Here is a 27,801-nt window from a genome sequence, read left to right as displayed (position 1 = left end):
AGAATGAGTACATCAGGTAATGGAGTTCCCCCTCTTTTCCAACTGATTGCATCCACAATTTGGAAGAAGTGTACCCAGATGTGAGGAGAGAGAGTCGGGGGAAAGAGACAATGTAACATTGTAGAAAGCAAGGGGTAGACAGTAACAACTGGACAGAAAAGTCTCTCTGCAACAAGTCAAAGCAGCACACATGAGAAGAAAAAAGGAAAAGAAAATGGCCTGGAGATGGAGAGAATGAGTTGAAAATGTAAGGAGAAAGGGGGGCCGGGGGGGGAATGAAAAAAGATAATCAAGTACACATTGTTTTCTGGTGAGTAACTTCAATGATGCTGCTTTAGTTTATTATACTATCTCCAAATTTGGAAAAAAAGCTCTTGAGCCTATGGGATGTCAATAGTTTAGGCTGCTCTGGATCCTGCAGGCAGCTAATCAGAGAAGCCAGAGCAGATACTGGGATATTCACCATGCTGCACGCTGCTCTCTATGCAGGATGCAGCTCTGGGTGTCTCTTACAGCAGTTATCTAATTATCTTTGAGTTATAAATCAAATGTTACCTTAGCTTGACTCCCACCCACCCACAAAATTCTCTAACTCAAGGTTAGTGGTGCTTGAAGCTCACGCTAGCTGGCCCACCCAGGCATGTGGGTTAAAGCCCCAGTTACGCTGATGCTGGAGCTATAATGCCGTGGGGACGAAACAGCTCCAGTTACAGCTACTCAGCGGGGGGGCGTGGAGTGAGCGGGGGCGGGGGGGGCGGCGGACAGCCCAATTGCTCCGTGCTACTCATAAAATCGCTCTAACACCAGGGTATGTCTACACAGTGAAGAAACTCCACAGCAGCAAATCTCAGAGCCTGGACCCCCAGCCGGAGCCCTCATCCCCCTGCCCCGACCCCCACCCCCTTCCCCATCCTGGTGAAAATGAGCGGGGGGGGGGAGCGAGTGAGGAAGTGGGCTGGGGTTTTCGGTTTTGTGCGATCAGAAAGTCGGCAATCCTGGGGGAACGGGGGACCCCAGGGTCCGGGCCCCACCAAGCCGGACAGCCCGGGGGGGGGGGGCGGGGAGTGGGCCCGGACAGCCCGGGGGGGGCGCGGAGTGAGCCCGGGGGGCCCGGACAGCCCGGGGGGGGCCAGACAGCCCGGGGGGGGCGCGGAGTGAGCCCGGGGGGGCCGGACAGCCCGGGGGGGGCGCGGAGTGAGCCCGGGGGGGCCGGACAGCCCGGGGGGAGCCAGACAGCCCGGGGGGGGCGCGGAGTGAGCCCGGGGGGGCCGGATAGCCGAACAGCCCGCCGGGCGCAGCGGTCCCAGGCCGGCCCTGCCCACGCCCGGGGCGCGCCCGGCGAGCGGCTGGATCACGTGGCTTAGGCCCTGACACGCCCCGCCCCGGCCCTGGGGGGCGGAGCCGGGAGCCGTCCTCAGGCACCGCCCCCCGGCCGCTGCCACGAGCGGGCCCCACCTCGCCAGCACCACGTCCGAATCCGGTCACGTGACACCCCGCCCCCCGGCCCCTTCCGGGTGTCTCTCGCCTGGACCGACACGTCACTGCTCGCGCCTCAACCAAACTCCCCCGCTCTCCAGACCCCGCCCCTCCTCTCACTTTTCCACCAGCCACAACTCCGTCCTCGAGCGCCAGTCCTGCCCACCCCCGCGCTGAGTGACAGGTCTGGCATCCAGTCAGCTCAGGCGCCGCGGGTCGCGTCCCCGGGGCGCGATGAGGGACAGCGGTCTGTGCCAATGGGGTGTGCCCAGGAGCGAGGGGCGGGGAGGAGGCGCGAGCCGGGGTGGGTGCGCCGAGCAGATGGCTGGCTGAGGGAGCGGGGCGGAGAGCGGCGCCCAGGTGAGGGGGTGAGGGCCCGGGCCGGCCTGCGGGGCCTCCGCGCGTGCAGCGTCGGGTCGCCGGGGGCAGTGTCCGCGTTGGCGGGCGGGCTTGTTCTCACGCCCCCGGCCCCCCCCCCCCCGCCGCACCCTCCCCCGGCCCCTGCGGCTGGGGGAGCTCCCCGCCCTCCTTGGCCCCCAGGCCTCTCGGCCGGCGGGTGCTCCGGGGCCCCTGCCCGCCGGGCTCTCACTCTGGGCGTCAGGCCAGGGGCTCCTGGGGGCAGGGCCTGTCTCTTGTGTCGGTTTGTACAGCGCCTAGCACGGGGGGGTCCCAGTCTAGGACTGGGGCTCCCGGGTGTTACGGCGACGCTGTCGCGCATGACGGCGGGGTGCGGGTGCGCCGGAACTGCTGAGGGACCGGCCCCGGGGGGCAGCCGGGTGTGGGTCTAGCGCTGAACACGCCGAGGCTGGTGGCCACGTCGCTTCTGTGGTAGCGGGTCCCGTAGTCTCGGCCAGTGGGTCTCGAACTTTTTTTTTTTCTGCAGACCCCTGGAAAATGGCCGAGGGTCTTAGCGGAACGCTGTTCGGACCGTTCGCTAACCGTTGTAAAGCCCTTTGGATAAAAGCGCTATATATAAAAAAATTAATAATAATTAACTTTTTTTGTTCTACAAATAAAAGCACACAACTCATATTGTAACATCCGCAGTCTTACCTTTCAAATGTGATGGATGTGCCCCCTCTTCCCCTGCCACGGCAGCCCCCGAGCTGGGAAGGAGAGGGAGGGTCTCTCCCTCTCTCCCCCTGCCACGGCAGCCCCCGAGCTGCAGCTGGGAAGGAGAGGGAGGGTCTCTCCCTCTCTCCCCCGCTGCAGCAGCCCGCGAACTGGGACTGGGAAGGAGGGGGAGGGTCTCTCCCCAGCCACAGAGCTGGGGCTGGGAAGGAGGGCCATCTCTCCCCAGCGGCTGCAGCCCTGGAGCTGGGGAAAGTCGCCTCTTTCTCTGGCCGCTGCAGCCTTGCACATCCCAAATTCCCCCCCACCCCCTCTTCTCACCCCACTGCCCCCTCCCACCTACCCCCTATTCCCCCCCAGGCCACCACCTCACCTTACATGTGCGTCTTCTCCAGGGTCCAGGCACCTAATTAGTGGAGCCGTGCCTGTGTGGCTCCACTAATTAGGTGGGTGGCCCTTCATTCTCTTGTGTGCGACCGCCCAGGCACTATCCGCGGACCACCTGAATGGAGCTTGTGGACCACTGGCGGTCCACGGACTACAGTTTTAGAACCTCTGGTCTAGAGTCAGCTCTCATGAAATTTTTGTCTTCTGCACTAAGGAGCCTTTCCCTGCAGATTGACAGTTGCATAGCCTTGGTGGAAGGTAGCAGTTGTGAGAGGTCATGCTCGAGGTGGGGGTACTGAGGGTCAGTCCCAGGGCGGGCTATTGGGCTAGAGACTTTGAACTGGACTGTTCATTGGTGAGAAGTGCAGAGAGTGGAGACCTGCGATGAGTGACTTATGGTGCTAAGCTGATGGGCTGCTGTATTTTGTACCAGCTGAAGCTTTTTCAGGGCATGTGGCCTCTTTCCTCAATATGAGTTGCAATAATCAAAGCCCAGAGGCCATGAATGACATTTATTATATTGATCACCACGAGGAGCTCTGTATCTGATAAGAGAAGTGCAATCACCTGGCCAGTCATAGATATAGCAGTGGGCACTTTTTTTACATCATGATCATTTGAGTACCCAGTGCCATGGAGGAATTTAAAACGGACCCCAAGGTTACTGACTGCCCTGCCCTCACTAGTAGGGAGTGCTGTAGAGGAGCCAAATTCCTTGAAGGACTTTCCCTCATCCTACAAGCATCCCCTTCATCTTGCCTGAGTTCAGCTTTAGGGAGCTGGTCTTCATCCAGGTGCTGATTTTGGCTGGACATTGAGAAAGCTAGGAGATAGTGCTATGTACATTTAACATAAAGAAGATGCAAAGCTGGGTATCATCTGTGTTCTGCTGGCACTTCCACCTGTGTTAACTCTGTAGCTCTCCCAAAGGCATCAGAGAGCTGTTGAATGATATGGGGCAGAAGATTGAGTCTTCGGGGAGTGCAGAAGAGGGAATAGTTGACTGTAATGACTCTGTGTTCAGTCTGAGAGGAAGGAGGGGATGTGATGTCTCGGTGGTACCCGTTCCACAGTTGTTCCATGGCTCTGAGCTCTACCCTTTTGCTTATTCCTCTTACTGAGGGCAGTTACTGTACAGGAATTGCAGGTTGCCCCATCTGGATGACAAAACCATGGCTGGACAATGTTCCTTAGAGCCAGCTTTGCCAGTTAGTAGAGTGACCTGTGAGGCAGACTGACTTACTGTGTGTGTCACCTTCTGGAATCCAGACAATCTATAGGCAGCAACTCCAGCACCATATCCTTCGTTGCCCTGAAGTTCCTGGGGCTGCCGCCAAGCTCAGAGCTAGATTATCCGTTATCTAGAAAATCTCCAGAGCCAGTGCCAGATTCTCTTGCCCTAACGCTCCATGGGCATTTGCATTCCATTACCTTTGAGTAGAATAATAATGGTCTTTCTGTGTCCCCCGAAATTGGGAAACTATTAAAAATGTAGCATCAGTGATTCCATCTTGACTATTATTTTGGGGCAAGTTTGTAACTTTTCTGATAGGTAAAGTAGATCTGGAAGTGTTTCTGCACGTATCTTTATTTTATTTACAAATCCCAGGATTGTCAAGTCTGGTCTCCCCTGGCTTAATTGAAAGGCTCATTGGGTGTCTCAGACATATGGATATGGAGCTTTCTTTGTCCTTGAAGGGTTAGGGAATCTAAATCAATAACAAAGAGAACTTATTTCCCAAATGTATTTGTTAAAGAGGTGAGGTGTCAACAAAATCAAAGAGTCTGATGTATTCTGAATTAAAATCCCTTCTCTTTTTAATCAGGTTTCACTTCCCTCTTGTCTGATATCATAATCCTATTGGTTTTGTATTTATAGTGTCTTTGGGCTTGTCACGATTAGAAAAGTTTCACCGGTTGATTTTAAATTGATTGATTTAAATTGGTGCAATTTTACTACCCTATCCTGGTCCACAGTAGAAAAGTCCTGAATTTCTAGTGTAAACAAATCGGGAGTGGGGGGGGGGGGGGGAAGGGAGGGGAGATCCTTTCAGGCCCTCTTCATGTATCAAATGGGAGTAAAAAAGGGCACAAACTCTATGTGTACTGTTTTGTTTGGGATTTTTTTGGCCTTTGCAGGTCACTTTAAAAGTTGAAGGGAGGGTTTTAGGCCAGGGAATGCTTTCGAAGTATTGCTTTTTGAAGTATTACTTATTGCTAATAGCTTATAAAACTTACATTTACATGGCACTTTACACACACAGAAACAGACACATCCTCTGCCCCAAAGAACTTGCAGTCTAAGGCAAGACAAACACAGACAAGACTGAGGACAGCTGATCAGGTGAGGGGGTTACTGGTGAAGAGGGATTGCTTGAAGAGCTGTGTTTCAAAGATGAATTTGAAGGGGAAAAGGATATCTGGCAGGTGAGGGCAGGGAGGGTGTCCCAGCCTTAGGGGGAGTATAGTAGAAGAAGCTGAGAGCGAAAGGAAGTGAGGAATGGCAAAGTAAGGGGAGGAGGGACTGAGATCAGAGATCTAAGTAGGGCTGGGATTAGTGAGAAGTTGGAATCAGATTCCATAAGAGACAGAAAGCCAGTGAAAGTATCCAGAGCAGGTGACGCAGTCAGAATGACAGGAGGGGAGACTGCCTTTTGGGGCAGAAATGGAGTGTGTTGAGGCATGGGGACGGTCCCATTCAAGGGAATATGGAGCTGTTAATTCCTTATTTAGAGAGCTTCTGAATAAGCGTCCTAACAGGAATCCGAAATGCTGCTCTTGGGCTGCGGGCTGCCTTGCTCTTGGCTCATCCTTTCTGTCCTGTTCCCTTTCAGGTGTTCAGGCATCATCCATCGCAGCCTTTGATGTGAAAATGACCAAGTTAGGGTTTCTCCGCCTGTCCTATGAAAAACAGGACACGCTGCTCAAGCTTCTCATCCTGTCGATGGCAGCTGTGCTATGTAAGTCTGAGCCTTGGTAATTTAACTATGAACATCCTCAAAAGGCAACTTCCAGAATTTTGCTAGCTCAGCTCCATGTTCTGCATTTCTTAGGGTAACGGAACTCAGCTATTTTTAGAATTACTTTTAAAAAAACCCTTTGTTATTTTTAATACATTGAAAATAACATCTCTCCACCCCAACTCCCTCAAGGGGTCAGTTTGAGCCAGTCCTGGATATCAGGCCAAACGCACCTTCTCCGATGACCCCACCACTTTTCACAGGTTTTAAGCTTTCATCGAACAAAGACATTGAGCTAAATCAAGTTTCCCTTGCTGTGTGAATGCTGTGCGTTGATTCTCCCTTCTGCCTATGTTTTGCAGCTTTCTCCACTAGACTCTTCTCTGTGTTAAGATTTGAAAGTGTCATCCATGAATTTGACCCGTAAGTATCATTCTTGTGGGCTCCGGTTAGTCTTTTTCCTTGTGAGAATGCAGAAATGGTGCTGTGTTTGTCAGGGTCACATTACCCTTCTGCAATGTCATGCGCGAGGGTGCTGAGCAAATTGCTCTGCATTAAAGATGGGGGATTGAAAACGTACCCTTCATCACAGACCCTTAGATTGCCCTCCCCCAAAAGCTGGCACTCCCCTGTTGCCAGTGATTCTTGCTGGAGTGTGGAGCTGGCTTAGATGGAGTTAACTTGAACAGATTCCCTGGTAGCTTTGGTATAAGTATGTTGCTGCCAGGGCGTGCCCTCTGGACCTGGTGGGGATGAATGCAGGACCCCCAAAAAGTAAAAGTACAATAAAGTACGCTTAGGTAGCAAAGCTCTGAGTGCCCCTTGCAGGTTTGAGCTCATATTGGGTTAATCTACTAGAATTTGGACCTTTGTGGTCACCTTTGAAACCAGTAGGAAGTAGCGCGGAGGTGAAGGCGGACAGGGCACCTTCACTACAGAGGTTCAGGATGGTTTAGCGAAGCTGGAGTAAAGTAGTGAACAGTTTTGTGACATGCTTGCTGGGAGGATGGGGGATTGAATTGGCTCTGCAAGTGATCTCTTCTGGCCCTGCTTTTACTGAGGCTGTCCCAGTAAAAACACAATGCAACTATTTTGCAAAATGTTAGACAGCCTAGATATGCAGAGATCTGAGCTGCATTCTTTCTCTCTTCAGAAAATATACTGCCAACTGGTGTAGCTTTGTATTCTGTATCGTTAGTCATAAACGTCTATAGCTGGAGAGAGGTCCAGCTGATCACATTGCTACCTGCTAAAACTCAGAATGCATAGTAAAGAAATGGCCAGAGCTCCTTGTATCTAATACTTGGTGCGTTTGCACATGAATCTCCTCAGGATTTTATTTCAAGACTGTGTACTGCTCAGCACTTGGGCTGGCACTCACGTGTCATAAATAGTGGCACTTCCTCGTGCATTGATTAGTTAAAGGCTGAGATTGGAACCTGAGGAGCACTAAACAGCGTTTCCCATGTCCACGCTGCAGACACACTCAACATCTCATGATATTGCAGGTATTTTAACTACCGCACGACCCGCTTCCTGGCAGAGGAGGGCTTCTATAAATTCCACAACTGGTTTGATGACAGAGCGTGGTACCCCCTGGGAAGGATCATTGGTGGAACCATTTATCCAGGTAAAGCCAGGGTGTTTCTTTTGCACTAAACCTCACCTTAAAGTACAAGAAGTTCAGATGGTGCAGATTCCAAGCCCTTATCTTGGTTCAAGAGACTTATCCCTTAATCTTGTCTCTCCTGTTCCCTAGCTCCGATATTTTTGTGGCCGGGCAATCAAACTTGAGTTTTCTCTCTCACTTTACATCAGTGTCATGAAACATTAGAATTGTTCTTATTAGTTGCGTAGCTGAAATGGTACCTAAGAAATAATTTTGGATAAACAAATTGACTAGTAATGTGGCAGCCCACTGGGCTAGCATCTGATTGTGGTAGTTCAGATAGTCCTTAAGGATTATTTATCTAAGACAATGTGATTGGAGCGGCACATGGCTGTGTCTTTCCTCCCCCTTCCCCCCCCTTTATTCGAGTTTTGGACAGTAGCTGGCTGGCGTGAACTATGCTGTTGATTCTACTTGCACCATGGTACCTGATTAACAGAGAGGTGGAATTCTCGGAGTTCACACATGTTGCATCCGATGAAGTGAGCTGTAGCTCACGAAAGCTTGTGCTCAAATAAATTGGTTAGTCTCTAAGGTGCCACAAGTCCTCCTTTTCTTTTTACACATGATCTGGGCATTCATAATTCTAATACAGCCCTCGAGATAACAGACTTCACTTAAATGTAGTCCAGTTTTGTCCTGCAGGGTTGCACTTTGTTGCAGATTCTCCAAAGGTAGAACACAGTTCAAAGCTGCTGTCTGGTTTACTCAAGGCCAGCTGTGGGAGGAAGTCTGCACTTTATCCCATGTTCAGAGCCCAGTTAAGACAGATACCAGATGTCTTTAAAAGGGGCTGGAGTATTTTGATGGCTGTCCCTTTAAATCTGACCAGCATTCTCTTGGATCAGAGGCACTGGCCAGACATCCCTGTTTTATATCCTCTCCCCACCAAGCCTCTAATTTAGGAAGGTTTGGGGGTCCCTGAGACCTTCAGATAATAGTGTTAAGGGCAATATAAGTACCTAGATAGTCATAATTTACGTAAGGAATTAGTGTAAATGCCTTAATCTGACTGTGTCCTTTAAATTCTCTTTACAGCAGCTAAATTATCCCTTTCTTAACTTAAAACAGCATCTCAGTTGCCTTCTGTGCTAAATGAAGTATAGCTCATGTATTGCTGGTGAATCAATGACCCCTTGCTAACAAGATTCTCTATCACTCAGGTTTGATGATCACATCAGCAGCGATTTACCATGTTCTGCACTTCTTCCACATTACCATTGACATCCGAAATGTTTGTGTATTCCTGGCTCCCCTCTTCTCTTCCTTCACCACCATAGTAACTTATCACCTCACCAAAGAACTCAAGGTAAAGAGTAGATCTGTGCATAGCTTCTGAGTTTTGTAGCTTTCCGTAGAGGGCATGAGATTTGCTGTCTGGTGTACCTGTATGACAGAGCAGAAGCACTGAGAATTGCGGGGGGCGCGAGATTATGGTCCTTAATACTTCTGTTACTTTGTTGTCTATTGATTATTTGCTGTTTGAGAGCCAGATTCATCAGGTAGTTCAGTTTATTCATCTGGCCTTGAAAATCCCCCAAACTATTTGGGAGGCCTGTATATTCTTGACTGGGTTTTTTATTGACTCCTACCCAATGGGATCTTTTCCGTGCTCTATTTCATTTTGCACTGACCTCTGAGTGCTTGGCCCTGACTGGCTTTAATGGGGAGGCCAGCAGGTTAGCAATCATGCTGGGGTCTTACAGACTAGGAAAAAATAGCAGCTCTCCCCTTCTGTCATGTTTAGGTCCTGTGTCTCACATATGGCTCTGTGAGCGCTACAAATCCCACAATGCCTGGGGGTTTGTAAATGGCAATAGTTGGCCTAGGATTCCAGCTTGAGTCCTGTTTCCTTGCTCCTTGTCATGTTAAATGTGGTAGGGAGAATGGGAGTGGGAGGGGTTGGGGCTTAAATGTATTGCCTCAGCTTGACCCAAAGGCAGCTCTGAGAGTTGCTTCAAGATCTCTACTTGTTTGAGGCATCTGGGCCACAGTTTATTTTGTGCCCTTTAAAATTCTCTGCTGCCTGGAGATGCCTTTTGAATGACCTGCAAGGCTTGTAATTGCACAGCGATCTGTGTCCAGAGCCTCCGCCGTGTCACGTTCATCTGCACGAGCAATGCAGTTCGGTCCCAAGTGTCTGGGCTTTATTTTCCCACCAGAGCTGCTTTGCACAGTGATAGTGCAAAGTCATTCATGTTTGCTTAGTTCTGCCCACTGGCTTTTAAAAAGATGTTTGAGCTGGAGAGGGTGACCTTGGGCTACTGCCCAAAGATCCTTCCGCATTCAGTCTCATATGTTCGTGTTCCCCATGCCAGCCTGCCCAACTGGGAGTTTCAGCCTTACTGTCAGCATTTTGTAGTCATAATGAAGGTAGTTTCAGGATTCTGTTTAGATACAGCTCTGTGAGTTCCTTCCTTCTGCCAGCTTTCTGTCAGGGTGGTACATGCAGTAATCAGGTTTGACTCTCTGGTCTGTGTTTCAGTCTCTGTATTGATCCCCCCTCTTATGGGCCCCAAAGGGGATCCTCGTCCAGCTCTCCTCAGCTGAAGGCAGGCTCTGATACAGGTCTCAGAGGGAGTGGGGTATGGCAAATCTTCTCTAGGGCCCCTGGGGCTGGAAGAATTGATTATTTTACCAAGTCACTAAGCAGGAACTGTGCCTTGGGTTAGTTTGCTTTTGCCAGCCATGCTTGTTTGTAAATCTCTCTTTAAAGACTGAAGTTGAATCTCTTTCCCTCTGACCATATGTGGTTCCCAGGATGCAGGGGCAGGTCTCCTAGCTGCTGCCATGATTGCCGTGGTGCCCGGTTACATCTCTCGTTCTGTGGCTGGCTCCTATGACAATGAAGGTGAGATCGGTGGGACTCCAAAATGGGGTTATGTAGAGACAGAAGGTAACCCCTAAAGAACCACTACGTGCTGAAAACTGACTGTAAAAATAGCATTGTGTGATTCCTCCTGTATTCGCTCCCAGAGACACACAACCGGGTCATTCCTAATCAATAATGATCCACCAGACAAAATCTTCACTGCATTGAGATGTGGCTTTTCTCCTGCCCATCCAGCATGTTTTGCCTGTCCAGTTGAGGCAGCTGACCTCTCAGGACAGAAAGCATCTTTTCTCTTTTGTACAGAAATGAGCATGCTAATCATACTCTAATAGGAATATCGTCAGTTTCAAGTCACCAAGTGATTCTACCAGCTCCATAAACTCTACTACACTTGCCATGTTTCTTCTTCCCCTTACCTCACTGCCAGTAACAACAATTCTGCAAGTGAGATGGAGACAAGTTCACTCTTGGTACCTAAAACAGAACAGAATCCAGCTTGCTCTTCTGTAGCTGTATTGGTACTGCTGGGGCTACCAAAAATCAACTTGTCAGTAAAGTTAGCAGATGTGACTTGGAGAAGCACCAGAAGCAAATTTGTAGAGTCAGAAGGAACCATGTTTACCTTTTTTAAACCTTTAACTGCGCTTTAAATTGTAATTTAATTTACATATACATTCACATACGGGGTAGATGTTTCTTCCAGGGGCCCAAGGCAACATAGACAGTGACATGTTAAGTTGTCCGTGTAACAGACAGTAATTTTGTAGACCTCTACTCCTTGCGATAAGGATTTCTGGCGTTCGCTCTGTCAAGGGTGCACACAGCTTGTAATATATTGAAATCTAGGTAGGCACTGCCACTGCACATATGGTTCCCAAACCAATGGGGGGTTTTTCAGGAGCTGGACAGTGTGTGCTGTGCCCTAGTCCCATGGCTGAACTTTGAGGGAAGGACATTTTGACATAGGGCAGTAACTTTCATAGGAGATCACATTGCCAGTGATGCAATGGCTATTACTAGTGTGAAGAAATTTTGTCTCCTTGGACAACATGGTGGACCTAGGGTCAGGTTTACCAAGGTTTTTAGGTGCCTAAAGATGCAGATGTTGTCTAGTGAGATTTACAAAAGCGCCTAAGCAAGTTAGGCACCTAATCCCCATTGAATTAAAGGGCTTGTCCTTTTTGCCACGGTGAGGTTGTCCTGGGCCCTTCAGGGCAGATATTTGTTTTTGTGTCCATAGTTTTTCCAGGCTGATTTCTGTACATTATTTTGCTCAGGTATTGCAATATTCTGTATGTTGCTAACTTACTACATGTGGATCAAAGCAGTGAAGACTGGCTCCATCTACTGGGCAGCCATGTGTGCCCTTGCCTACTTCTACATGGTAAGTGTCTGTTTCTGTTCATAATGTTTAGGAATCTCCAACAAGCCAGTGACCACTTCAGCTGTGGGAGTTGACCAGAAGTAACCAAAATACAGCCTGGGTGTCAAATGTGTCCTGCAGCTGCCTGTCTCTGTTTCAGCATTCAGTCTTCCATCGTGTGTTCCTTGGTGATTCCTATATGTAGGGTGTATCCTCCCTGCGGCACACCTGGGTATTGAAGTTGAGGGTGACTATATTTTGTATCATTTTATGCCAGTTACGTGTGTCTGCCTAGTTCCTACCAGGTTGCTGATGGGGCCAGTGGTTGGGAGGCCTTGGATTGACTCCCTGCTGATTGAGCTTTATTATCCATTGACCCTTTTTATTATAGGGGGTGATGTTGCAGAGTCCAGGTATCAAAGGCCTTGTCCTCATTAAGAGAAAAGGTGTATTTTTTTAACACGTTAGCTGATCAAAGTAAAGACTAGGGTTTCCATATACAGACTGACATGTTAAAACTACAACTTGCCTTGCCTACATTAGGATTTTAACATGTGTTGGCCTTCACCTCTTTTCCTAGTGTAGACATGGTCAAAGCAAATAGTAAGCAGAGCTGCCTAGCATGCTGTCTGGTGTCTGAGGACTCCAGAGCAGCCCAGCAGAGATGCTCTGTTAGCAACTCCAGTGTAAAGAGAATTTACCTGAGGCGTAAAAAAACTAGAATTTGATTTCAAAGCCAGAAGGACATGTTTCCCCCATCCTGTGGAACATTCATCCTGATATGTTGAAATGAAGTGAGGGGCAAAGCTTTCACTCCTCCTGTTTCCTGTGTAGTGGGTTTCATTTTGTCCAGTGATCTAAGCCTGCCTGGATGCTGCCATTAAGACCCAGTGGTCGCTGTATATTCTCAGATGCTATTTTCTGTTGCTTTTTCTTTATTTGGCTTTTTTGAGTGGAGCAAGTAGGGTCAATGCTCTGTTCAGCTTTTATGAATAGTGTGTCAGATTAACTGCTAATGATTCCCAGTGTTACATGCAATATTGTTTGTGCATAGTAGAAGCATTGGCGAGTCTGGGTAAGCGTCACATAAGACTATATTCATAATACAGCAGATAATGCAAGATCTGAGAAGAGCCATTCTGAAATTCTTCCATGTGGCTACAAAGATAATTCTCTTTCTTTGGGTGCATTTTCCTGTCAGGTCAGTGCTGGAGAGCTCATCTAAACTAGCAGAGAAAAGGCAGATTTTTAAAGAAGAGTCACTTACTTAAAAGGAAAGATGTTTGGAATTGGGGCAGCACCATGAATTTTACATGTTCTCTTCCCTCTAGTGGGATGTACTAAATGTACAAACAACAGTAACGTTTGCCCAAGTCTGCTGAGAGAAATAGTGAACTAAGTGTTAGAAAAGCCAAAGAGGGACGTTAACTCTGCATTGTTTGAAGCCATCACAAGAAGGCTGCTATATATGGACAGTGTTAATTTTGAAGAACGTTTTGAATTGGTAACTGTTTAAAAACGACTGGAATGTGATCAAGAGTCCCACGTATGTGGCATTGGCTACTGTGAGAAATTCCAGTTTTCACATGGGTGTTGATGGGAATTTGTTTCCTTTTAAAGGGAATTTTGAAAGTATTAGTTTGCTTAAGAATCAGACCATTCCTGAGTGAAAATGGTCCTGTTTTTGAGCAAAAGCCCATGATACTTTGTGGGTATCTTGTAAAATTGGACCAGTTATCCTATGTGGCCTACATGGCAGATGAGGGTAGCTGTAGTCTGTCTTACACAACCTATGAGCATACCACGCATTTCTGTGAAGTTGGCAAGCAGGGGCCTGTGTTGGATAGAGTTTGGATGCCCTGTAGTGAAAGATGCACAGCTCAGCTTAGCTTGTCTTCCTTAATATATTTTACTTAAATATTGATGGTATTTGATCTGCTGCATGTTTGTTGCTTCCCTGGCATATTCACTGAGTGCGCAGTCTTTCGTCCACTCTGCAGTTACTCTCCCAGTCACGTTAGCCATGATTCGTATAAAAGGGAGAATGGCTTTTCAGCATTGTAGTATTCCGGGCCCACTTGTCTCCCTGTCAAAAGGAGTAAGGGAATGGGAGATGGCCTGTAGAATATTAACCTCTTTTCCATCCCCACAGTGCAACTCGTTCTGAGCATAGAATTGTTTTTTTTTTTTTCTCTTCTTACCCAGGTCTCCTCGTGGGGTGGCTACGTATTTCTGATTAACCTGATCCCCCTGCATGTCCTTGTGCTGATGCTGACAGGACGCTTCTCCCACAGGATCTATGTAGCCTATTGCACCGTGTACTGCTTAGGAACCATCTTGTCTATGCAGATTTCCTTTGTTGGCTTCCAGGTAAGGGAATTAAATGAAGCAGTGAGATGGAGTATGGTCTAGCGGTTAGAGCAGGGGAACTGTAGGTTGATGTTTGAGTTCTGTTCCTGGCTCTGCCACTAACTTATTGTGTGACCTTAGAGGAGATGCTTCACCTCTCTGTCCCTCAGTTCGTATGTAACAGAGGGATGATATGACTGAATTTCCTCCCAGAAGCGTGCAGGGCTTCATGAACTTCGGTAAAGCTCTTTGCACTGTTCGTCAGAGGGCTGCAGATTGTTATCAGTGCTAGCAAATATCCTGACCTGCTGTGTTCTGGATATTTTAAGTTATTATAAAACCCATTGTTATAAAATAGCTGTAAGTTCCAAATCACTTGGGTTTGCCTGTTCTTAAAACCACTTGGTCTTCACGGACTTACTCAATGCCATTGTGATTAAGGTCATTATTTCTTATTATGGCTTTTCTAGTCCCAGTGCTAATTATGGAAGGCCGGGTTGTCCAGTGGGGGATGGGTTCTACTTCCAGCTTTGCCATACTGACTTTCTTGGGCCTTGGGCAAGTCACTTAACCTCGCCGTGCCTCTGTTTCCAGCTCCGTGAAATGGGGAGAAAGCTGCTTTACAGCCTTTGTCAAATGTTACATGTTTACAACTTAGCCTGGGCATGGTTGTAAGGCTGGGTGACTTCTACAGCAGTTGGCTGGTACTAGATTATTCACTGCGTCTTTGTCGTTACCTTTTATTAAAATACCCCTATTTTCTCATAAACGAATGAGCCAGCTGAAACCATCTCGAGCTGCAGTTATGTGGTCTTTCTGGGCTCCTGCTTAAATACTCAGGAGACTTAATCTGAGCTACTACCATATGCTAAATGTTACGGTATCAGTTCAGGTCAGCATCTTTGTTTTAACAAGTTCTCGGGGAGAGAGTGTGTGGAAAAAGCGTTTGGTATGATCAGGGCTCTCATTGTGGCTCGTGGATTTAATTTTCTTTCTGGCTTCCGAAGAGCTTTAATTTGTGTGAGAAAATGACTCTTCCTGGCCTAGTGGTGCACTCTCTGCCCAGAGGGGAAGGCTTCATGTGACTCGGTGAGAATGCTGCTGGAAAGCAGGTTGAAATATCTGCTGTCGTTCTCCTTCGCATCTGATCCCGCTCTTTCTCCTCACAGCCTGTCCTGTCATCTGAGCACATGGCTGCCTTGGGGGTCTTTGGCCTGTGTCAGATCCATGCCTTTGTGGATTACCTGCGCAGCAAGCTGAACCCCCAGCAATTTGAAATTCTCTTCAGAAGTGTGATCTCCCTGGTTGGATTTGTTCTTCTCACGATAGGAGCTGTGCTGATGCTGACAGGTAGATTGAGATATGTGACAAAAGCTGTGATCGTGTTGGTGATGGAACACATGAATTTTCTGCTTCACTTTCCTGCTATTGCTTTGAAAAGTGGCATAATGGTTAATTTTAATTCATTTCTTCAATGAAACAGGAAAGAACCCTTATTTTGGCTGAGAAATTGTACTAGCTCTTTTACCAAAATCTGCATGCAAAGTGTAGCTCTACTCTGATAAGTAGAAATAGCTCCTTCTTCCTCAAACCTGATCCCCTGTGTGTGTGTTCAGAGTCATAATCTTCTTATTTCAGAGTAGCAGCCATGTTAGTCTGTATTCGCAAAAAGAAAAGGAGGACTTGTGGCACCTTAGAGACTAACCAATTTATTTGAGCATAAGCTTTCGTGAGCTACAGCTCACTTCATCGGATACATTCAGTGGAAAAAAAAAATGCATCCGATGAAGTGAGCTGTAGCTCACGAAAGCTTATGCTCAAATAAATTGGTTAGTCTAAGGTGCCACAAGTACTCATAATCTTCTTATGTTATTCACTAGAAGCATGTTTTTAGTATTTTTGTTAGCCCAACAGAGCCAGCACAACTCTGGGAGCTGGAGCTGGGGTATATTCTGGTTCATGCTTTATCTTCAGAACAGTTAACTAATCTCCAGCAGCAGAATCTGTATGGTTGGTGATAGAAGTGTCAGAAAGGACTCTCGGATCCCATACTGAGTTTGCCGAGCTAGAGGTTACACAGCTGCTGCTTGACTTGGAATCTGAACAGATTTGACCTGGAGTCAAGGAGAGACTATTACAAATGGCACTGTGGAGCTCCATGCTGAGAGTGCCTTTCAGAGGAGAGCTGCACTTTACAGCTATTTTAAAACCTAGTAATTCTGAGGAGTAATAAATTCAGTATATTAATAGTGTTGCATGTGATCAATATTTGCGAGATACAATTACAGCTCTACATAGTCGTCCTCTGTAAAAGAACTTTCTGGTGTAAACTGACCTGTGACTCCAGTACATAAATGTGGATTTCTCTCCTCTCTGCCAGGGAAAATCTCTCCTTGGACTGGCCGTTTCTACTCTCTGCTGGATCCTTCCTATGCAAAGAATAACATTCCCATCATTGCTTCAGTCTCTGAGCACCAGCCCACCACTTGGTCCTCCTATTACTTTGACCTGCAGCTTCTTGTTTTCATGTTCCCAGGTGAGTTCAGTGCACTTGTTTATGGAATGTGCTCACACTAATCCGATTCCGATGAAGAAAAAAATTGCTGCAGAAATTCTAATGACAGGCCCCTGCCCACACCAAGTGGGCAAAGCTCTAGAGTGGAGGAGCTTTATACCAAAAGCCAAAACCCTTGTCCAACAGAAGATCGGTGGGAAATTGCATTGCAATGTACAGCTGGTTAGGCCTACATTTTAGGGCCACTTAAAAGCTTCAGCTAGTGCACCATGGAGCTGCCCCCGGCTTAGCATTGTCAGCCATGTGTTTCATACTACATCCACTCTGAAACCTGCACTTTTACTTCTGGATGCAGTACAGAGTGTTGACCTTATGGCATGGCCTGTGTGGCTTGGGTCCCAACTGCCATGAAAGAGCATTATCTAGCAGAGAGAACATTGGAATGGGAGTTAGGACTTCTGGGTTCTGTTGCTTTCTCTGCTACAGTGTGATCCTGAGCAAGTCATTCCCTTCTCTGTAAAATGGGATGATAATCCTTAAACTGCCTTGTAAAATACTTTTCAGATCTATGGATGGAAAGCTATAAACACAATAGGTGCTGGATATTATTACCACTGGAGAGACAGCCTATCCCTACCATGAACTGTTGTCACTGCTGAGATTACCCCATAGCCTTTTGCCCTCAGTCTTTAGATCTGAGCATTTGGGGTTAATTGGTGCTAATATTTTGAATTACACCCAGATATGAATAAGAAGCAAGTGCAGTCTGCAGAGCATTGGTTGGTTAGTGAGGGTACTACAGACTTGTATGCTTCGTACACAAAAACCCACTAAATCAGCTGAATCATTTGTTGCTGTGCCAATAAAATGTCCTGCTCATTGTCTTAATGCTATAGCACACCACATACTCATGGGTCTCCTTGTTATGCACAGTAAGCCCAGCATTTGCTCCGTCTTCTAACCCTCAACCCCATGTTGACAGGCTAATTCATCACAAGACAGCCTTACAATACCTGACCAGCACTGCCACATCCCTGGTGTTAATGCATTGTAGCCTTGCATTCCCCTTGGACAGCCTAATGCTGCATGTAACTGATTTCATTGTTGGCAACAGGTGATGCATTCTAAAATCAGGTGATTCATAACATTCTGTTTTGGTCCTGCATTTGTTTAATACAATGCATTTTAACTCTTGGCCTGGAAGGAAATTGCCAAGCTGGCTGCTGACCTGTCTCTCCCTCTCTTACAGTTGGTCTGTATTACTGTTTCAGTAATCTGTCGGACGCCCGCATTTTTATCATCATGTACGGCGTAACCAGCATGTATTTCTCTGCAGTCATGGTGAGAGCTGCCACGTGCTGAGGATTGAATGTGCGAAGTCACGGGATTGACCATCCTGGGGATGGAAAAATGGGTAGAAAGAGGAAATGGGTAAAGTGGAGAACTAGGATGGCTCCTAGTCAGTCTGCTACTGACTCACTAGTGGCCTTAGAGTAATTTCTCCTCCCTATGTCTGAACTTTTTCAATTGTCAGACAGAGCTAATGTTACCCACAGAGTTAGTTAAAACAGTCATGACATTTTTCTATTTTTCAGTCACACATGGTGTGAGGTTTTGTTAGGGAATGCGCTCTTGCGAGATTTTTGAAGCGGCAGTGAAATATCATTAGTCTCTCTATTGCCATCGCCGTGGGTGAGTAGATTTTTGGGAGGGGTTAGTGAATGTTCTTTCTAGTTTTTCACAGCTGAGTTGTAAAGCCCATTGAGCTTCTAGGTGGTAGGCTCTGGGTTTCATTATTAAAGCTGAGTGGCTGATGGTGAGCTAGTAGTTCAGGATTTTGGTTTAGCAAATTGTGCCCCAGGTGAGAGTTGACCTCTGTGCATGGAAGCATCCGTTAATTCTTGGTTACAATACAACAGTATTAGAGGTTGTAGAAGTGATGTTAAATTAAGATCCCTCCTGCACATGGCTGGTGGCCATCCCTGAGAAATTCAAAGACCCCATGGCACTAGGCATGTTGCCTTGCGTTCCCCTTGGACAGCCTAATGCTGCATGTAACTGATTTCATTGTTGGCATTAGGTGATGCATTCTAAAATTAGGTGATTCATAACATTCTGCTTTGGTCCTGAACACCAGTGTGTTCAACATAATGATGGTCCACTGGAAAACAGTCTTATGTCCCAGGCTGGGATGGTTATTGTGAAGTACAGTATGGCTGTTTGCCTGTACAGTCACTGCATCCGTGGGGAGGAGCTATATGCACCCACTGTCTGTATTTCATTTCTGTGCTCATTGTGCATTTTGCTAGGAGCTCATCATTCTGTGGCCAGGTACTAAATGTCCTGTTGTCTTCAACAGGTGCGTCTCATGCTGGTTCTGGCCCCAGTTATGTGCATTCTATCTGGCATTGGGGTTTCTCAGGTGCTCTCCACTTACATGAAGAACCTGGATATCAGCCGACCAGACAAGAAAACCAAAAAGCAACAGGACTCTACCTACCCTATTAAAAACGAAGTGGGTTTTCATGCATGATTATAATCCAGGTTTCAAGGGGAAGCCATGTGGGCACTGATCTGGGGGAAGTGCCCCAAATCTCTATGGGGGAATGTAATTAAAGGAGGTGGGGGAAGGAGATTGCGGGGTGGGGGGAAGTGACATGGGGATGTTCTCTAGCCCTCCTTTTGAGTAGCTCAGAGAGGATCAGTGGGAGAGTCTCTTTTCTAAGCATAGAGTAGACCAATCAGCGCTTGTGATCCCTGCACTTTGGTTGAGCACAGCTCTGTGATATGAGGTTGAGCTCTCTTTCAAAATGAGTGAACCTTCTGACATGCTTTTGATACTGTCTGTTGCTTCCCTAGGTTGCCAGTGGCATGATCCTGGTCATGGCTTTCTTCTTGATCACCTACACTTTTCATTCGACTTGGGTAACCAGTGAGGCCTACTCCTCCCCCTCCATAGTGCTATCTGCTCGTGGGGGGGATGGCAGTAGGATCATCTTTGATGACTTCAGAGAGGCGTATTACTGGCTGCGTCACAATACGCCAGAGGTAAACTGCCACAGCGTCTCCGCACAAACAAAGTGATCCTAGGGCTTGGTTTCAGGTGGAGCAGGGAGACTTGAATCCTGACAGCTTACAGGGCTGTTGCACCTGCTGTCGCTGGGGAGACAATGGCAACAATTTGGGCTTAAATGCCAGAATATTTGGCTAAATTAGATTTATTCCGAGTAAGAGGAGGAGGCACTGATCAGGTTTTTATTTAAATGTGCTAAATCAAAACTGAAACAGAATTAAATCTGTTTCTGACGAGCAGGGTTTTATGTTTATTTTCTCTACTGCTGTACCTGTCCACGGTGCACAACTGGGAGTCTGGACTCCTGGTTTCTAATTCCCCATGGTGTGTGACGGTGGGAGGTCACTTATCCAATATGTGCCTCAACTATTCCATCTGTAAAATGGAGATAATAGTTGCATAGCTCCCTTCTAGGAGAGTGAAGAGGCCTAACTAATTAATTACTGTTTGTAAAGGGCTCTGATAGCCTGGTATGAAAGGCACTACGTGAGTGAATATTATTACACTGAGTAAGCGTGGGGTTACATTTGTAACCCATCCCTAGGTCCCAAGTTTCCTGGCAGGGGCCACAAGGCCCTATTTGCAAGATACTAATATTCAGCATGATGGCATCACACACTAATGGAAAACTGGAAACGTAAGTTAGCTGCTTTTAGTGTGTCCGTACAGGAAGGGCCCTGATAAATTGCCCTTCATCACTTGCAGAATGACTTGCTTTTACACTGTTAATTTCTTGGGGAAGTGAAGGTTCTTTGCCATACTGTCTGTTGCACATCAGCTGGTTTGTTTTCTGTAGAGCTGCACGTGGCACATGGATCTACTGTTCACAAGTGCTGGGCCGCTGGCCTAGACTTGTGGGAAGCAAACAGCTTTGACACATTTGTTTCATTTGTGGGAGGTTATGAAAGTGTAGGTCAGTTGTTGCTCTAACTAACTTTACCATTATGTCCCTTTGGACTGGCACTGGGGAGTACAGCTCACCTCTGCAGAGGGATTGCCTATGAGGATGAACCTCAGAGTTCCAAACACATTGGGAACGGAGGTTTTTAGTAACTCTGAACAAAACATTATGGTTGTTCTTTCAAAAGTTTACAACAGAGCATTGACTTAATGCAGCTTTGAAACTTTACTGTGCAGAAGAAAAATGCTGCCTTTAACCATCTTAATGTAAATGAAACAAGCACAGAAACAGTTTCCTTACCTTGTCAACTCTTTTTGTTTAAACTTTCCCTTTATATTTTTAGTAGTTTGTTTAACACAGTACTGTACTATATTTGCTTTCCCCTCCCACCCCCCCTCGCTGCTGCCTGATTGCATATTTTTGCTTCCACCTGTGGTGTGTGGTTGACCGGTCAGTTCATAATTCTGGTGTTCTTAACTCCGAGATGGTACTGTATGTCTCTGTCTTGGCCTCCGAGACCCAATGTGTCACTTTAAATTTAAAACTGTCCGGTGCAGTGAGTAGTTCTGTCACACACAACATAGGTTCGGAAATTATCTCAGTCCCTGGGTCTCTGGAGCAATTGGTTGTGTTGCAAGACTATCAGTCTCCAGAAGTTAACATATTAGTGACTCACTATACAACTAACGCATGGAGCAGTTCCTGTGTTGGGCCTATCTAGCCATGAAAATCAACCGTTTTAGAAGGTTCCAGTGTAAGGCAGTTTGATCCTACCTATGTAGACTAGAACAAACTGCATCACAACTCCACATTCTAGCGTTATAGTCTGGGTCGTTGCACAACTGTAACACAATCTAAAGTGGTTGTAATACACCTTAATTCAGTCTGTGAGCAAGAATGCTGTCCACTGACATGGTCAGCTTGGCTGTGTCAATACGTCTTTGGCCTCAGATTTCAGACTCAAAGAAAGGGATAAAATGGCGAGGTGAGGGTTCCTCTGGATACAGCCTGAGCTAGAGGTGATCTGTATGTTAAAATGGTTGCGGGGAGTATTGGCAGGCACAGCATCTTTGAGCCCCTTCTCCATTTTAACAAAGCCTTTCTTGGCAGCTTTCAAGGAATTCCCTGTTGCAGTCTTGCCCTCTGTGTATTTTGTAGCTGGGAAATGAGATTGCAGATAGTTCTTTTCCAGATGTCTTTATTTGCAGAGATGGCCCAGTTTGCTGCAGAGCTCAGCTGTTTGAGCAAGTTTTAAATGCTCTTGCACCCTCCCCCCCCCCCCCCCCCCGCCTGCTTTGTCTCTGAACCTTTGGCATACGTGGCTCTATGGCTGCCCAACTTTTTTCCATCAGACTAGTTCAACTTCAATGAACACTGTAGTGTCCTATAATAATGTTTATTCCTAAGCAACCCTAGAGCCAAAGGACTTTGGGAACCTGATGCAAATGTTTAAGCTTCTCAGAGCAAATCACTCAGGCCTGCGACTTAAGTGTGTTGTAGTGGGAATAGGACAGCGCCCTTTCTGAATTTTGGTTGAAAGCAGGTGACTAATTGGTTCTTTTGTATTTGAATGCAGGATGCAAAGGTCATGTCCTGGTGGGACTATGGGTATCAGATAACAGCCATGGCGAATCGGACGATTCTTGTAGACAACAACACCTGGAATAACACACACATCTCCCGAGTTGGTCAGGTAGGTGCAGTGACTCCTTGAACGCAGGACCTCTCTTCTTAGTGTACCAGGAAAAACCTCCCATGGATGAAGATGAATTCTTCTTGGGTCCTGCACTGAATGGAGGTTCTAGCTCTCATTTGAGTGACCCATGCTCTTATTTATTGATGGAGACGATTCCATGATGCAGCTTGTACTCCCGTGTGATGGGGTTACTGTGGATTTCATGGCTATGGCTTGACTCTGGCTTTGTTTTTCTCCAAGGCAATGGCATCCACCGAAGAGAAGGCCTATGAAATTATGAGGGAGCTGGATGTCAGTTATGTGCTGGTAATATTTGGAGGCCTCACTGGATATTCCTCAGATGGTAACATATGTCACTCTAAAACCCTTTTCTTACAGCTCTGCAGTGCAAACTCCTGCATGCTAACTCATCCCTCTAGCCCAATTGCCCACACTCCCTTCTTGCATGAATAACCCTTATTTCTGTGCTGTGATGCTCTCATCTCCTGCCTGCACAATGCACAGTAGCAGGCTGTGCATTCAGCTGCTGCACCATGTGACCACTGAAGAGCTGGCTCGAGCTACACTGCACAAGCAGCAGGGGAAGGAAAGACCTAGCCCATGGTTACTCTTAAATTGGGAGGGTTTGTTATTGGTGTGTTTTTTTTTTAATCTAATGTAAATTAATCCCAACACACAGACTAGAATGGACAGGTAGGCTGGAGGTTCTGCTAGGCTTCTGGGATGGATAATCAGTTTAGGGATGAGCAGGTGCGTGGCAAGGCCAGAATGATTCATGCAGCTGCTCCATCTTGCTGGTGAATGCCTGGATTTGTTTGTACGATACTGTATGATCAAAGGGTGTCTAGGGGGCTTGCTAATTGAATTGGATGGTATCTTCTGAGCCTTTAGGCTGGGTATTAGAGAAACACAAAACCAGTTCTCTGCCAGGAACAAGAACAATCCTGCAATTCAATTGTAGGTACCCTCTGGAACTTACAATAGCATGTTATGCAGTAATTTTGCAAAGTATTTAAGTTACTGTGAGACTTATTACCGAGGTAGTGATTAAGTGCCTCATGATTACTGATGTTTGAGGGAAGGATGCAGTTTGGGTAGCAGGTGAAGCATATGTTCTGTGTTCCTGGGCAAAGTCACTTACATTCTCTGCCTTCATTTCCCTATCAGTAAACTGGAGATAATTCCCTACCTCCTGGTGGGTATTGAGGTTTAATGAATTCACGTTTCCACTTGAGAAGAACGTAGATGGCACCTTTTACCTATTTGCTCACTGAGCTCCTAGCTTGTACGATTAGGGGAGATTACAGAGTTCAAAGCAGCTTCATCTACCTTGTTTCTTCACTCAGATCCACATATACAGTTTCAGCCTGAAGTGAGGCTCTCCAGGAGGTCCAGCTGCTACTGACATTTCTGAATATAGGGACTGAGGGCACCTGCCTTTCAGCCTTGTTCCTCCAGATGGGCAGTTGTCTCAATAACCACATGCCCTGTGTGTGGTCCTTCACATGGGTCACCTAACTGGTGGAGGCCTGAAGTCTGAAAGGTGACCCTGCTGAGTGCCATTCTTAGCTGCTTAGACTGCTTGCTTGAAGTACGTGTGATGCGTAAAACACTTTGACCTCTCTTTCCTACCTCCTTTAGATATAAACAAGTTTCTGTGGATGGTGCGAATTGGTGGAAGCACAGACACCGGGAAGCACATAAAGGAGCACGATTACTATACGCCAACAGGAGAGTTCCGTGTGGATAGGGAAGGTTCCCCTGTGTTGCTCAACTGCCTTATGTATAAGATGTGCTACTACCGCTTCGGGCAGGTCTACACAGAAGCTAGTATGTAGTAATGGTCCTTATGTTGGTATTGCAGAAGAGTATCAGGAATACTGTCTAGGCATTAGAGCAGGGAACATGGGTACCCAGATCCTGAGGTTCTGTTCCCAACTCTGATGCTAACTTGCTGTGTGAACTTGAGCAAGTCCCTTCCTGTTTCTGTCTCTACTCTGTAAATGGAGAGGATGTTGCCCTACCTCTTGGGGGTGAGGTGACTGGGGATGAGTCTTCAGGAGGGGTCCACGAGGAGAACAGATTCTTCTTAATGGGCCATCAACACCTGGGTGGCTAGTCCTGATGTAAATATTGGCAGGACTGTCATTCCAGCACTGCACACCAGTGCAAAGTTTTGTTTTGGAATATAAAATGCATTGCCAGGCTCTGGGCTTTCTTTGAAGGCATTGGCAGCTCTGAGCCTGCTGTGCTGATGTTGGCGCATGACTGCCTTTCATGAGAACATCTTGATACCTGACACCCAAAAGTTAAGGATGCATTTGGAAAGGAATACAGCTGAAAAGAATATAAAAAATAACACCTCCCACTTACCTTGTTTCCCTGCTCTGGCTTGCCCTGAGGAGGCTTGTACTGCAGCCCTTCAGAACATAGAGATGAAAATCCAACTTTATATACGGGGCACAGACTGTGTTAGAACTCACAGGAGGCTGTACATTCAGAATTGAGTCATCTGGGGAAAGAGAAGAGCCTGGCCAGCTCCATGTTTTGAATGCATTTTCTGCCCACCGGGTTTTGAGAGGCCTTGGGAAAGGGTTTTCATTTGGGTTGGAAGGACCTGTCTTATTTTTGCTAGAAATGTGGACTCTGAAGCTGTTGGTCATTTTCCCCACTCCCATTCTTTCTAGAGCGCCCCCCAGGTTATGACAGAGTGAGAAACGCTGAGATTGGAAACAAAGACTTTGAACTCGATGTGCTGGAGGAGGCATATACCACAGAGCACTGGCTAGTTCGAATATACAAAGTAAGCAGGCAGTGGGTGCTATCGTCTCTCTACAGAGGAGCGGGGGGAAATTGTGAACAGTCTGGGTATCTGGGGTTTGCCTGTGCTGGGATATGACAGCCTTTTTGGAAGTCAGACTTTGGGATTTTTTTTCTTTTAAACAAAGGATGGAGTCCAGCCTTCTAGGCAAGTTTAGGCTACTGATATGGACTACAAGTCCTGGGAAGCTGCCAGGAATGCCGTAATAGCTGGACTGCTAAATTTAGAAATGAGTCAAGCTTTAAACCAGGTCTGATGCTGCCTTTCCTTCAGGGCTCTTTGTTTCTTTAGTTGGCATTTTCTATATTATTGTACCGGAAATGCCCCATTTTGATTAGGATTCTTGAACATTCCTTGCATGCCCAAACAAGTGTCAGAGGATGTATTTTGTCAGCTATGCTGCAGGGGAATTGGGACGGGTAGGCCACCAGATGGCTGTGAAGGTGATGCTCCATAGACTAGATCACAGATCTTATTTCTGCTGTACTAAAGTAAACAAATAATGAATGCAGACAGTGGCACAGGACTTCAGTTCCCCTGTACTGATGCCATTTGTTTGGTCTTTATATGTGATCGCATCATACCTTCTCTGAAACAGCAAATACCATTTTTGCCCTTTGCATTAAATACTCAAAGGCAGCATGGGTCCAGTGAGCAGGGCACAAGACTAGGAGTAAGTAGAAATAGGTTTTAGTCCCACTTCTGCCACAGATTTGCTCTGTGACCTTGAACAAGTCTGTTCACCTCTCTGCATCTATTTCTCCATCTGTAAAATGGGGTTGATGATGATAGTAAGTCCATCAATGGCTATTAGCCAAAATGGTAAGGGATGCAACCCCGTGCTCTGGGTGTCCCTAAACCTCCAGCTACCAAGAAATGGGACTGGACAACAGGGGATGGGATCACTCTGAAGCATTTGACATCGGCCACTGGCAGAAGACTGGATACTGGGCTAGATGGACCATTGATCTGATCTAGAGTGGTCTTTCTTAGGTTCTTATCTTAGTTACCAAGTGCTGTCAAAATCCACATATGGCTCCCATCACCATGGTACCTAAGCACTATAGAAGTACAAAGTGGTATTCTGTTACTGTGTTTGAAAGTGGGTTATATCTGGATAGTAATGTGCAGCCAGCAGTCTAAAGAATTTGGGCTGAACATTTTATTAAACTTTAAACACTGAAATTTAAAATTATCCTGTGGCTACTTCAGCTAAGAATTGGAACCGATGGAGCATGTGTGTGGAATATAACGTTACAGACAAGTGAAATGATCCTAGATGTTTCTCCCCTCACTTAGTTGGATAGCTTGTGAAAAGGTAGGGAAACTGTATAAGTGAAATGACTTGCCCTTTTGGTGTTTAGAAGTGCATGAGCTACAGACAGCAAAGTACTTGTGAACAGGAGTAAAAAGAATGTAACTTTGAATGTTGAATTGCCAATACAAAGTGGACAAATCAGTACTAATAATTTATGATTTCTCCTAAACGTGCTGGAGTCAATACGCAGTAGAGTATTTCCCTGTGTTAATGGGACTATGGAAAGCTGCAAAGATTATTTGTGTCTTGCAGGTAAAGGACTTGGATAATCGTGGATTGTCAAGAACATAAATTTGCCTTCAGCTTTAACGCAAACTGCACTGACCGAGCCTTTGCCTGTGAAGCAGAATTTTTTTATACAGTTTGTAAGTGCAGAAAGGAGTTGGATTTAACTGCCCGTGAAGTCCCATCCTCATGCGTTCAGTCTGTATTCGATGGAATGATTTTTTATAAATACGAACCGGTTACCAAATCAGAAATAATGGCTTTACGGTGGGTTGATTAAAGGGGGAACGAAAAAGAGTGTGTTTCTTTTTTCCCTTCCACTGATGATGCCAGATGCAGCAATCCAGATGTCTGCACTTCCCCTGATAAACAGGAAATGCATTTTGGCCGCTGTCGATCAACACTCAGCAGTCTATAAAACAGCAGTCCTTGTCCATTTAGAATTTCAGATCAAGTCTATGAAACCTCTCCTCCTATCTAAACAAGCAGCAAACTTCCTTGTGGTTTCCTATACTGGAGGGCACTGAACATATTGCCTATTATGAAGTGGCAGCACCTGCTCCCCTGACATATAAAACCAAGCTTCTCCCTGCCAGCCTGTATCTTCTCCAGCCTGTGTCATTCTAGGCAGCCTCTACCTGACTGAGCCACCTTGTTCCAGACTTCCCTCTCTCATGTGTCAGTGGCATGGTTCAGTGTTAACAGCCTCTGCTTGAACCCTCCAGTTTGCTTTCTCCTGGCAAGGTCAGTCCATACACCTCATTAGCAATGGAAAAAAAATAACCGAGATGCGTCACCCAAAAGGTGATTGACTTAGTACCATGTGACATTTTGATTAAAAGGCTAGAATGATATAAAATTAATATGGCACACATTACATGGGTTAAAACCTGGGTTACTGCTCGGTCTCAAAATGTAACTGTAAATGGGGAATAGTTAGCAGGTAGATGTATTTCCAGTAGGGTCCCCCAGGTATCTGTTCTTGACCTTATGCCATTTAGCATTTGTATCAATGACAGACAAAAACAATCACTGATAAAGTTTGCAGATGATGCAAATTGGTGGTAAACATTGCAGAAGACAGGTGATTGTTTGAGAGTGATCTGGTTCACTTGGTAAAGTGGGCACAAATAAGTAATATATG

General features: G+C 46.5%; 1 protein-coding gene across 2 annotated transcripts; it reads left to right on the top strand.

Annotated features, from left to right (window-relative positions):
- Positions 1-1,761: 1,761 nt before the first annotated feature.
- Positions 1,762-26,973, top strand: STT3A (STT3 oligosaccharyltransferase complex catalytic subunit A). 2 transcript variants are annotated; one of them, XM_074936612.1, is made up of 19 exons: positions 1,762-1,836; positions 5,199-5,278; positions 5,769-5,894; positions 6,257-6,317; positions 7,403-7,524; positions 8,727-8,872; positions 10,324-10,414; positions 11,674-11,780; positions 13,965-14,129; positions 15,278-15,458; positions 16,489-16,644; positions 17,873-17,964; positions 18,983-19,138; positions 19,483-19,671; positions 22,174-22,290; positions 22,534-22,636; positions 23,935-24,123; positions 24,981-25,096; positions 26,685-26,973. In XM_074936612.1, exons 3-19 carry the CDS (start codon positions 5,807-5,809, stop codon positions 26,721-26,723), a joined length of 2,118 nt encoding a protein of 705 aa, XP_074792713.1. In that variant the 5' UTR covers positions 1,762-1,836; positions 5,199-5,278; positions 5,769-5,806; the 3' UTR covers positions 26,724-26,973. The 2 variants fall into 2 exon arrangements, with proteins under 2 accessions (XP_074792713.1, XP_074792715.1); XM_074936614.1 differs by lacking the exon at positions 5,199-5,278 and having other exon boundaries at positions 1,788-1,836.
- Positions 26,974-27,801: the final 828 nt, after the last annotated feature.

The sequence above is a fragment of the Natator depressus genome, chromosome 22 (genome assembly GCF_965152275.1).
Source record: "Natator depressus isolate rNatDep1 chromosome 22, rNatDep2.hap1, whole genome shotgun sequence".
NCBI classification, from domain to species: domain Eukaryota; kingdom Metazoa; phylum Chordata; order Testudines; family Cheloniidae; genus Natator; species Natator depressus.
The sequence above is the reverse complement of the archived record's forward strand: the minus strand, read 5'-3'. Positions and strand labels throughout refer to the sequence as shown.